General features: G+C 47.0%; 1 protein-coding gene across 1 annotated transcript in view; it reads right to left on the minus strand.

The window, feature by feature from the left end:
- Positions 1-11,134, minus strand: part of LOC107112886 (laminin subunit gamma-2-like) — a gene marked incomplete at its 5' end in the record, with an annotated part of 29,208 nt that extends 18,074 nt beyond the window's left edge. The window contains 6 exons of the mRNA XM_015414083.1: positions 438-517; positions 857-1,062; positions 2,721-2,877; positions 5,386-5,522; positions 10,543-10,746; positions 10,952-11,134. Of these exons, the coding sequence (XP_015269569.1) occupies positions 438-517; positions 857-1,062; positions 2,721-2,877; positions 5,386-5,522; positions 10,543-10,746; positions 10,952-11,134 (967 nt within the window). The remainder of the gene's footprint in view (positions 1-437; positions 518-856; positions 1,063-2,720; positions 2,878-5,385; positions 5,523-10,542; positions 10,747-10,951) is intronic.
- Positions 11,135-12,269: the final 1,135 nt, after the last annotated feature.

Raw genomic sequence — 12,269 nt, forward strand, 5'->3', positions numbered from 1 at the left:
TGGCTCAGTTGGTGCCATTTTATTTACTTATTTGGGTTTTTCTTCAGTTTGCTCAGCCCTAGCACCAGGATTAAGATTAATTCAAACAGAACAGAAATTAAAATTCAGTTCAAACATCACCATTTCCCACAACACAGTCCTTTCCTACTTTTTCTTTGGATGAATGGGGAACGTATATTGTGTGGTTGGGGCCTTGACATCTGTCCAGGACTTCCAAAATCAATCTTTACCGAAATTGTGGACAAATTTTCCATTTAAATAAAGTTTTAGCAGATCTGGATTGCTTTGCCATATTTCTAGTGTTCTCTCTCTCTCTCTCTCTCTCTCAAAATTAAGATTTGACATTTTTGTCTTGCCTGACATAGAGTTCAGAGACATAATGTTATCTTTTGGGAATTGAGACTGGGCCAAGTGATGGATGACAACTGTCCACTCACCTGTTTGCTAACTTCATGGCTTCTTGGGCAAGGATTAAAAACCTGTTTGACCCTCCAGGGAGATCTGAAGATGGAATAACCTGAGGAGGCGAGGGAAGAAAGGAGAGAGAAGCATCCGTCAGTGTTTCTGAAGAGCAAAGGGGCCTATGTCCAGTTGCATCCCAAAGCTCCAGTTGCCTCTATTTTTGCCAGAATTCTGACTGGGCCAGTCCTACAAATATGCACAAAAGGTAATAATCTCTTCCTGCCCCACACATAAAACCTGCAGTAACAAAAAGAACGAGGTTATTTGACACCTCTTTCTCACAGGAACAAAAACATGCCAGTATTTTTTATTTCCTTCCGTGACTGGGATCGTAACCTCTACTCCCACACCTTGAGGTGAGGTATGAGGACCAGCCACAAGGAAAGATACTTGCCACTCCTCCTAGCTTTGCCTTGCTTTGCTCCAAACCCAAGCGAGCTCCCTGGATGAGGCTCCTGGTGTCTTGCACCTGCTTCTGGTACTGATTACCCAAAGACTGTAGCCGATTGGCTGTGTCATTTATCTCATCCAGCTGGCTCCGGTAGGTGAATTCTTGACCTTTCATCTTGGAGAGGCGGCCCTCCAAGGATCTGTCGGTAGCTTGAACACCAAGAGAGAAGGAAGAGGAGGAATAAGTAATGTTCACTAGGCTAGAGAAAACATACTGGTAAAGAAGGGAAGTGGACTTGTGGCCAGCGATAGAGCAAGCACAATTCAGACACTCTGCATGAAATTCCCATTTACAAAGTGAGATTCTCTGAGACATCCTTCATGCCTGCCATCCCAGCAGTCATAAGCAAGTGCTTGGAAAGAGATGTTGGCATGAGACAGACATAGTGGGCAACCCATAATGTCTTGCTCCATGAACAAATCCCCTTGTATGCAGCAGCCTAACTTAACACTTTCACAGCATGCCACACGTTGTCATTTCGATCGAACCAAAGACTATGGCTTGCCCCCTCTCTTACAAACCAGGATTCCAAACAGCAGCTTAAATCCTGGTTTGTACAGAACACAAGCCATAATTTGTGGTTCGGATATAATCACCGACTATGTAATCACAAACTGTGGTTTGCTGCAAAAAGTAGACGTCTGTATGTGAGGGGAGGAGGGAACACACAACCCGGAGGATTCCCCAGGTTTGGTTCTGGGGCAACAAATCGTGACTGGCTGTTACATCTGAATGGTGCCCGTGATAAACATGGAAAGCTATCTTCTGTGAAGGAGTAAGGTTAACTAATGATCACCTGGTAACTGCTTGCAGACTAAGCTGATATTAAAGGGAGAACTGGAGGGACCAGTTTAAAAGCTGTCAGCCCTTCCTGCGTGCCACCCCTTCCGTTTGTCCCGGAAGGAAGCTTTGCAGGCGTCTGGGGTTTAGCTGCTGTAGCCCAGTATGAGCATTGAGGGAAAAGCTAGAAAGATGTTTATATCGCACTCTTCTGCCCAATGGAGACCCAAAATGGCTTACGATATCATTTTCCACGCCTCCATTTTATCCTCACAACACAGCCTATGAGGCAGGTGAGGCGAAGAGGGATTGCTTGGCCCAAAGTCACTCAGCTTCCAAGGCAGAGTGGGTATTCAAACCTAGATCTTTTTCATGTCGATTTTCTATATTATGCAATATTACTTCATATCTGTTTCTCTAAACAAACGGCAGGGCCAAAGACAGATGCGGCTAAGTGGGAGCTGTAGAAGGAAGAGGCGAGACTCTGCAACACTACTCGAAGATTTTTTGCTACTTTGCCATCGTTCGAAACTAGCATCCTGTTTTCATCCTCTCCAAGGGCAGGAAAGGAACCTTTTCTTCATTTGCCATCAAGGTGCAGCTGACGTATGGTGATCCTGCAGGGTTTTCAAGGCAGGAGACATTCAGAGGTGGTTTGCCCTTGCCTGCCTCTGCGTAGCAACCCTGGACTCCGGGGCTCTTTTTGTAGCAGGAACTCATTTGCATATTAGGCCACACACCCCTAATGTAGCCAATCCTCCAAGAGCTTACAGAGCTTTTCTTACAGGAGCTACTGTAAGCTCTTGGAGGATTGGCTACATTAGGGGGGTGTTGCTTAATATGCAAAGGAGTACCTGCTACAAAAAGAGCCCTGCCGGAGTCCCATCCAAGTACTAACCAGGGCTGACCCTGCTCAGCTTCTGAGATCTGATAAGATCAGGCTAGCCTGGGCCATCCAGGCCAGGGCAGGCTGCTTTATGTTACTCAAGCTCCCCTGCCATCCTGAAGGGATTTGGAAAAGATTTACCTTGCAAAGTCTGGGCTTCTCTCAGGACTTCCTGGAGCATCTGTTCAGCCTCTCTCATCTTCCTCTCCAGCTCTGCATTATCTCCAGGCACTTCCCCTGTCTGAGCCTGGGAGATGAGAACCTCGAGCCTTTGCAGCTGCTGGAGGTATTGATCGACCTGGGGGAAAAAGGGCAGCAGGGCTTACACCTCAAATGAGTAATGCAAAGACATCAACAGAAAGGGCCAGGTAGTGGGTGGTGTGAAGGACCCTGCAGAGCTGCTACCAGTCAGAGTAGACAATACTGACCTCGATAGATCGAGAACTTGGCTAAGAATAAGGCTCATGTGTTCATAGGGATCTTAAAGGTTAAGGCGCTTAGGGCTCTTTAGCTTGGAGAAACGACGACTGAGGGGTGACATGATCGAGGTTTATAAGATTATGCATGGGATAGAGCAGGTAGAGAAAGAGGTACTTTTCTCCCTTTCTCACAATATAAGAACTCGTGGGCACTCCATGAAATTGCTGAGCGGTCAGGTTAGAACGGATAAAAGGAAGTACTTCTTCACCCAAAGAGTGATTAACACATGGAATTCACTGCCACAGGAAGTGGTGGGTGCTACAAGCATGGACGGCTTCCAAAGGGAATTAGATAAGCATATGGAGCAGAGGTCCATCAGTGGCTATTAGCCACAAGGTATAGATAGGGGCTCTGGGGCAAGTGATGCTCTGTCTTCTTGGTGCTTGGGGGGGGCAACAGTGGGAGGGCTTCTAATGTCCTGGCCCCACTGCTGGACCTCCGGATGGCACCTGGTATTTCTGGCCACTGTGTGACACAGAGTGTTGGACTGGATGGGCCTTTGGCCTGATCCAACATTGGCGTCTCTGATGTTCTTATGTTCTTATCTGATCATGCAGTTCCACCACCAGCAGCATTCCTGTTTGCAGAAAAGTGGATGACAATTTCCACTGATCCTCCCCTCCTCCTGCAGGCCCCTCCCCCTTTCCCCCATGTTGTTCCTCAGCACCCACAGACCCTCTAGGAACAAAATGGGGTGGGTGGGCTCAGTGGACCACAGCAAGAGGCGGACATGGGAAAGTCCCCCTCCGCAAAGTCTGCAGATGGTTGGATATACCTCATTATCATTACAAACCCCAAAGGAGAGTAAAAACCCCATACCAGACATCACAGTCCCCCCACATTACTACAGTTTTGTAGCAGCTACCAATTAGTTTCTGGATCCAATTCAAGCCCTTTACGATCTGGGATCCTGAAACCTACAGGACCACCTCTCCTGTTACAACCCCCCCCACACACACCCTCTTCAGTCATCTTCTCAGGGCCTCTTGCAGGTACCTGGCCCCAGGATGGTTCGGTTAGCTCTCACCAGAAGAAGGGCCTTCTCAGTTATGGCCCCTACCCTGTGGAATGCACCTGTGCCCTGCAGGACTTGCTTAGTTACTGGAGGGCAGGTTGGTCTTTGGAGGTTTAACCAGGTGTTTTGGGCTGGTTCGATAGTGGTGTGGCACTGAGTCATACATCTTCATATTTTATATGCATTATCTGATTTCTGTTGGTTTTTAACTAATTTATTATAATGTTGTAGAAAAGATCAAGAGTCCAGTAGCATCTTAAAGACTAACAAAATTTGTGGCAGGATATGAGCTTTTGTGAGTCACTGCTCACTTCTTCAGAATTATTATGATGTTGGTTAAGTGTTGTAAGCAGTATTCCGTCTAAGCTGAGTAAGTGTGAGCTAGCTCTCAGTTTTTTAGCCTCTGGCTCACACATTTTTGTCTTGGCTCAGGAAGGATGGCCCCAGAGCAAACTAATCTATGCAGTAGCCAAATCGCTTGCTCACAACTTTAATGCCAGGAGCTCATAAAGTAGAATTTTTGCTCACAAGACTCCACAGCTTAGATGGAACATTGGTTGTAAGTCGCCATGAAACCCTTTGGGTGAGCTGCGACTAAAAAATATATATATATATGAATACCTGACCCCAAAAATCTATTCCCTTAGCCTTACAACCTAAAAATTCAGGTTATCCACCACAAAGATCGGAAGTCTTCCTCCAAAGAGATAGGAACACTTGGCTGTAGTTGGTATCAATCGGAAGAAAACCACCTACAACACAGTCTAGTCCAGCAGCATACCCATTTCAGGTCCCTGCTCTTCCTCCAAAGAGATAGGAACACTTGGCTGTAGTTGGTATCCAGCTCTAATAGCTTTCAAGCCCCAACCTGCTTAGATTCAGCAGCATAAGGGCATCACGTGCTTTCAGAATGTCCTTTGGAAACCAACATGATTCATGTGATTTATTCAGATGGCAGGTTCTTTTAAAGGTTTTTTTAAAATCCAAAGAACTGCAAGGGGTAGGCATCATTTTACAAAACGTAAACTCCCCCTTGTCATGTACAGGGAAGAGAGTGCCTCTTACAAGACAGCGCCAGCTGTGACACATACAAGCATCACCTACAAACAGAGCAAGTTTTCCCACTTCCAATTAATGTTTCCACTCTTGCGCACATGTAACTGATCGACTATTTGATTAATTTCTTAAGGGCCTGAAAAAGTACCACACACATCCCAGCTGTGGAGAGAAGTGGGGGGGGGAGAATCAGAGGGAGGGTAGGAAGAAAATCACTCTGCTGACAGCTGTGTCAGGGAAAAGGAAGCCGCTTACCTGTGCCTTCACTTGTCCATAGCAGGCTGGGCAGCGAGTATGTTCACAGCCGGGCCCTTCAAATCCTGCCTTACAAATGCAGCTTCCATCACTATGACACCGCAGGGGCTCAGCACCCACTGAGTTGCAATTGCAAGCTGCACGGGATAAGAGAAAGCTTACAGTTGGGAGGGAGCCTCCAAATCAGATTTGCAAGAAGCTTAACCGGTTTGCTTACTTCATTTATACCCCAATAGATAATGTTGGTATCTATTAACATTTCAGATCGTACACATTACGTTGGGGAGGGACAATTTACAGAAAGAAAATCCACACATTACTGAAGTCTCCGTGGTCATTACAAGAAATTAGGGTTATACTCGCACACGTTCTGTGGTTCTCAGTCACGCAGGGATTAGGACTGCAGGGTACATGAAGAAGGGCTCCTGGCTCCCCACGCACACCATTTTCCTGACTGAGGGCCATCCTGCATCTAGTATTCGCTTTGCTGTTTTACCAAACCCACATTGGAACAGAAATTCCCCTCTATGTTGCATGCCACTTTCACTCCCTTTGATTGTCAGATTTTATGGAAGCCTCCACACTGCATGCTGGTTTCACTTCCTTTGATCTCTCAGTTTTATGGTAGCCATCTGCATATATTTAAGGCTGTTTTATGGCCATCCAGGGATGACTCTGCAGTCAGGGCGTAGGCCCGGGATATTTGAATGTGGTTTTGAGCTGCATCTTTTTCCGTTCCAGTGTGGGTTTGGTAAAACAACAGAGTGAATGCTATATGCAGAATGGGCCTGTGAAACAGCTATTTGCTGTTGGGGAAAGATACCTGTACTGATGGCTACATGTAAATTTCCACAATGGACTCCATAACATGAGAATCAGCCTGGAGAGACCTTGAGTCTGCCACAGTCTCCCATCCTAGCCGATTTGTGCCTAGCTAAATGATAGATGTGATGTGATCAGAGTCCCATGACCCAACTCATAGTTACACCATCCATCAAGGGACTCACCTTGCAAATCACTCTGTGTCTCAGTGTGGCTCCAAGCACTGCAAGGGGGGAAGAGGGGCTCCTGCCTTCCCTCCTGTGCCATTTTCCCTACCAGAAACAGCCGTGGGGGGGGGCCTGTTTCCTCCTTTCTCAGGCTCTATATGTCATATGTCATATGTCTGTATGTCATGTGATTTTAGGATATGTGGATCCCGAGAGAGAGGTAAACAGGGGCCCCCCACAGCCATTTCCACTAGAGAAAACAGCATGGGAGAGAAGGCAGAAACTCCTGCTCCCCCTTCACAGTGTTCCAAGCCACACTTAGCAGGGGTTAGATTTTAAGTTGAGGCCCCCAATGTATGTGGGACTGTGAGTTGAGTCAGTACACCTCTGACCCAACTTCTGTCACAGCCATCTAGTGTGTGGGGCATGTGCTTATGTGGGTTATATGATGGCCCTAAATTCCCAACCTGACATTTCTGAGGACCTAAGAATAAGCCCCAAAATCTGAGTCTCAGGGCCAAAAAAGCCCAAGACCTCACAACACTAGGTATGGCTGCCAGCCTCCAGGGATGGCTGAAGATCTCCCACTATTACACCTGATCTCCAGGTGACAGAGAGCAGTTCACCTGGAGAAAACAGTTGCTTGGGAAGGAGCACTCCATGGCATGATACTCCCTTTAAGTCCCTCCCCTCCCCATACCCTGCCGTCTTCATGCTCCACTCCCAAAATCTCCAGGTATTTCCCAACCTGGATCTGGAAACCCTATTCTGTGGCCAAACCACTCAAGCAGCTGCTTGGAGTGGCACAGCAAGGAAGACGCTGGAGATGCAGGTGTTTGGCTGGCCCCCAGCCATCGATGGCAAGCGAAAGGGCTGGCATTCTCTCCCGGGCCTGCACTGCCACTGCCAGTTCCTAAACCAAGGCGGATTTGGGCCTTGAAAGAATAAACATACCATGCGGGGAGTGACAGATACATCAAACTGACCCTGCAATCTCTTTCTGTTTGCTGACTTAGCAGGTGATAACAAAAAGCCTCTTTCCAAACTCTGCTCTAATCACTACTGTCTCTGAAAATGCTCCCATTTCAGAGGCCGTTTAGTTTCCTATTTATTTCTTCTGCAGAAAACATTCATAAATAACCCAGTGGAGTGGGAATAGCTATATCCTTTTTTATGCATCAGAGACTCTCTCCAGTCGAGTAACAGGTAAAGTGACAGCCCAGACCATCCAAAGAGGCACACACACACACATAACATAAGGCTGAACATAATAGCTTTTATTCGCTTTGCTGTTTTACCAAACCCACATTGGAACAGAAATTCCCCTCTATGTTGCATGCCACTTTCACTCCCTTTGATTGTCAGATTTTATGGAAGCCTCCACACTGCATGCTGGTTTCACTTCCTTTGATCTCTCAGTTTTATGGTAGCCATCTGCATATATTTAAGGCTGTTTTATGGCCATCCAGGGATGACTCTGCAGTCAGGGCGTAGGCCCGGGATATTTGAATGTGGTTTTGAGCTGCATCTTTTTCCGTTCCAGTGTGGGTTTGGTAAAACAACAGAGTGAATGCTATATGCAGAATGGGCCTGTGAAACAGCTATTTGCTGTTGGGGAAAGATACCTGTACTGATGGCTACATGTAAATTTCCACAATGGACTCCATAGCATGAGAATCAGCCTGGAGAGACCTTGAATCTGCCACAGTCTCCCATCCTGGCCTATTTGTGCCTAGCTATATGATAGATGTGATGTGATCAGAGTCCCATGACACAACTCATAGTTACACCATCCATCAAGGGACTCACCTTGCAAATCACTCTGTGTCTCAGTGTGGCTCCAAGCACTGCAAGGGGGGAAGAGGGGCTCCTGCCTTCCCTCCTGTGCCATTTTCCCTACCAGAAACAGCCGTGGGGGGGGGACCTGTTTCCTCCTTTCTCAGGCTCTATATGTCATATGTCATATGTCTGTATGTCATGTGATTTTAGGATATGTGGATCCCGAGAGAGAGGTAAACAGGGCCCCCCCACAGCCATTTCCACTAGAGAAAACAGCATGGGAGAGAAGGCAGAAACTTCTCCTCCTCCCTTGCAGAGCTTGGAGCCACACTGAGTGACAGCGAAGTCTGTAAAGTGAGTCCCCTGATGGTACATGTAACTGAGAGTTGGGTCATGGGACCCCTGACCTGTCTTGTGTCTCATGTGTTGCATAGCTAGATCCTCAAAGGTTGCTGAGATGATAATCGGGGGGGGGGGGGGGGGAACATATCTGGTGTCTTGAGCCCCTTGGGAGACGTACAAGACACAAAGTAGGGAAGCACAAAGTTGGTTCTGTGGTATGGCTGCCAGCCTCCAGGGATGGCTGAAGATCTCCCACTATTACACCTGATCTCCAGGTGACAGAGAGCAGTTCACCTGGAGAAAACAGTTGCTTGGGAAGGAGCACTCCATGGCATGATACTCCCTTTAAGTCCCTCCCCTCCCCATACCCTGCCGTCTTCATGCTCCACTCCCAAAATCTCCAGGTATTTCCCAACCTGGATCTGGAAACCCTATTCTGTGGCCAAACCACTCAAGCAGCTGCTTGGAGTGGCACAGCAAGGAAGACGCTGGAGATGCAGGTGTTTGGCTGGCCCCCAGCCATCGATGGCAAGCGAAAGGGCTGGCATTCTCTCCCGGGCCTGCACTGCCACTGCCAGTTCCTAAACCAAGGCGGATTTGGGCCTTGAAAGAATAAACATACCATGCGGGGAGTGACAGATACATCAAACTGACCCTGCAATCTCTTTCTGTTTGCTGACTTAGCAGGTGATAACAAAAAGCCTCTTTCCAAACTCTGCTCTAATCACTACTGTCTCTGAAAATGCTCCCATTTCAGAGGCCGTTTAGTTTCCTATTTATTTCTTCTGCAGAAAACATTCATAAATAACCCAGTGGAGTGGGAATAGCTATATCCTTTTTTATGCATCAGAGACTCTCTCCAGTCGAGTAACAGGTAAAGTGACAGCCCAGACCATCCAAAGAGGCACACACACACACATAACATAAGGCTGAACGCAATAGCTTTTTAGCTCAGCAGGATGCTCTAGGCTGACTGAATATGTAACAAGTTCCCGACAGGGCAAAACCTGAACAAGTGGTGTGCTTGACTGGCTACCAAATAGCCACATGAATCCACCAATTTGGAGGCAGCTATGCAAGTCAGAATGTTACTGACATACATTTCTCATTAAGGCGAGACTACAGAAACAGCAGTGAGAGTGATGCTGTGGTGGGGAATAAAGCTTCATAAATAGCTCTTTGGTCTGGGGTCCCCAATCTTGTTATGCAGCAAGGCGCTTTTGGAACATGAGTACAGGGAATGAGCACTACTAGAAAATGGCAGCCATGGGGGCTGTGGCTAGTCACAAAACACCGAGACGTTGCAGTGTGTTGGAATATGCAAGGTCCAGGGCTATTTTGGGGCAGGAACGCACAGGAACGGAGTTCCGGCTGGCTCCCAAGTTGGCCACGCCCAGCAGGAACTCATTAGCATAATAGGCTACACCCAACAACAGAAACTCATTAGAATTGACTACATTAGGGGTGTGTGGCCTAACATGCAAAAAGCCCTGGGTTTTGACAACAAACAAGGTAAAGAGAATAAGAAGCAAAAGGTGGGTGTGGCTGGATGACCACACTTCTGGTAACATGGGGAGTTGGACAGACTTCTCTTTCTCTCTCCTCTTTCTTACAAAGTTTGTTCCCTTCTTAATAAACCTACTTCATTATTTAAACAGCTTGTGCTCTGCTTTACTGCATATCTACACTCTGCCAACACAATGGAGGCAGCTGTTTCTGAATGAGTTGCTCACTGCAGGCACAGAGGTGATGCCTGTTGGGGTCTTCTGAAGCACCGACTTCTCCAAGGAGGTAGAGGAAAGCTGGGACTGGCTCTTTGTTTTGGGGAAGAGATGCATGGGAGAAGAAACAAGTGGGTACCAGGAAACCCATCTGCCAGCACCATGTTGGAGCCCACTGTCTTATATTGTACAGAGTTTGTCCTAATGTCTAGTGTTATCAAAGATCGTATAAGATAAGATGCCCACCTCTCATACTTATCAAATCAAATAAATAACTACTAATCATGACCTTGAAGTCAACATTCCTTTGTAAACTGATGCTATACCTCGACATTTCTCTGCTGGATTAGGAGATGAGGGATTTCCGAAGAAGCCATCCTTGCATTTGCACTCCCCCATCACACGGTTGCAAATCCCAGAAGCATTTGGATCAATGTTGCTGCACTGGCACCGCTGGCAGGGTCGTCGTGGACCATTCTCACCCAAGGGATCTCCAAAATAGCCATCAGCACAAAACTCACAACGAGAGCCTACGAAAGAATGATGGACAAATGGATGAAGCTGTGAACCAGCAACACGTACACCTTTCTTACACGTCCCTTGCAAAGCTACAGTTCTATTGGTGTTTGCAAGGCATGGAAACCCCACAGACTCTGTTCTTAGTACTAACCCACCATTCTGTGGGGGGGGGGGAAGGGAAATGTCCTTTCAAAGAAATCTGAATCTGAGCATTACCACTGGCTCCTGGAGGGCAGTTATCACAAACCACCTCCCGTGTCTCCGGCAACACTGAACAGCCATGGCCACTCGGGCACGGGCACGGCTGGCAACTCTGCGGGTTCCGTGGCGGACTGTAAAAGCCAGCTGGGCAGGCAGCACTAATGTGCTCCCTGTTTTCATCGCCTGAATAGCATTCTCCTGAGCAAAGTCAAAAAGAGAGAAGAAACAAACAAACAAAAAAGAATAGCAGTTGAGATTAGCATTTGACACCACAAGGTTTAGAGCAATTCCAAAGCCTTTTAGTGCTGCTTTAAAAACAAACAAAAAGCTTCTTTCCCTCATTTGTGTAAAGAAGGGATGTGAAAATATGAAGGCAAGATTGTGTGGTGGTATAATAGATACACATATACGTTAATTTTAATAAACTCTCCTGATTTCTCAAAACTATGCTTCAAAATGTTTTTGAGGGTTGACTCAGAATTTTCTGAATAAGTGGAATGAACATAATTAATTTGCAAACTTCTGTTTATCATCGCTAGTTATGAGTTTCCTGGTTTTCTGGGTCCACTGGGCATGCACGTATCAGATGTTAGGCAGGCTGTCCAGTTTCTTAGATTCAAATACCCCAGGAAGAACCTACCACCACCTAGAAACTGTAATAGGTTGCTCAAGGCTAGACAGTAATTCTCCTCTTGAAGGTAGTCTGCTGGTGTGTATGAGATAGGGAAAAGGATCTCACCACCCACTTTCCTTCGTTAACTTGGTAGGGTATCCAACTCTGGCTTATTTCAAGGAGGTCTTTCAGAATCAGAGATTTTCTCTAGGCCTAGTTCTTTTTTAAAAAGTGGGGTGCTCATTCAAACATCCCACCAAAGGTGGATCTGGTAAACAAACCATTTCCCTGTGTGTGCAAGCTCTGCCCAATCCAAAGAGGGGTGAAAGCTTAGTGTCATCTTCAGAAAGGTGTCACTTCGCTCCAGCGCTTCCCCCCTTCTAGCCCTTTATATATGATTTTTAAAAAAACATTTGAGGTGTGGATCAGCTGCTGGAGGAGATGGGGACTGGTGGGCTGCAGAGAAGATTCTCGTCCAGTTGGCACTTCTGTGCTGACCTCATGAGCTGGAAGTGGGGGGCGTGGAGGCAGTGCCAGCAGTGAGAGGCAGGGGGATGGGAGCATGTCAACACCCTCCCTACACACTTTAATCCCACTCACTGCTATTTCCACAGTGGGGCTGGCTTTTCTCGCCCCCAGGTGCAGCCCAGGATGCTTATGTGGCTTTACTCATCACAGTATAATGGAGTAGTTTGTGATTCAGCTGAAATCCCACACAAA

This window comes from Gekko japonicus, unplaced genomic scaffold, assembly GCF_001447785.1.
Source record: "Gekko japonicus isolate JY-2015 unplaced genomic scaffold, Gekko_japonicus_V1.1 scaffold3580, whole genome shotgun sequence".
NCBI classification, from domain to species: Eukaryota; Metazoa; Chordata; class Lepidosauria; order Squamata; family Gekkonidae; genus Gekko; species Gekko japonicus.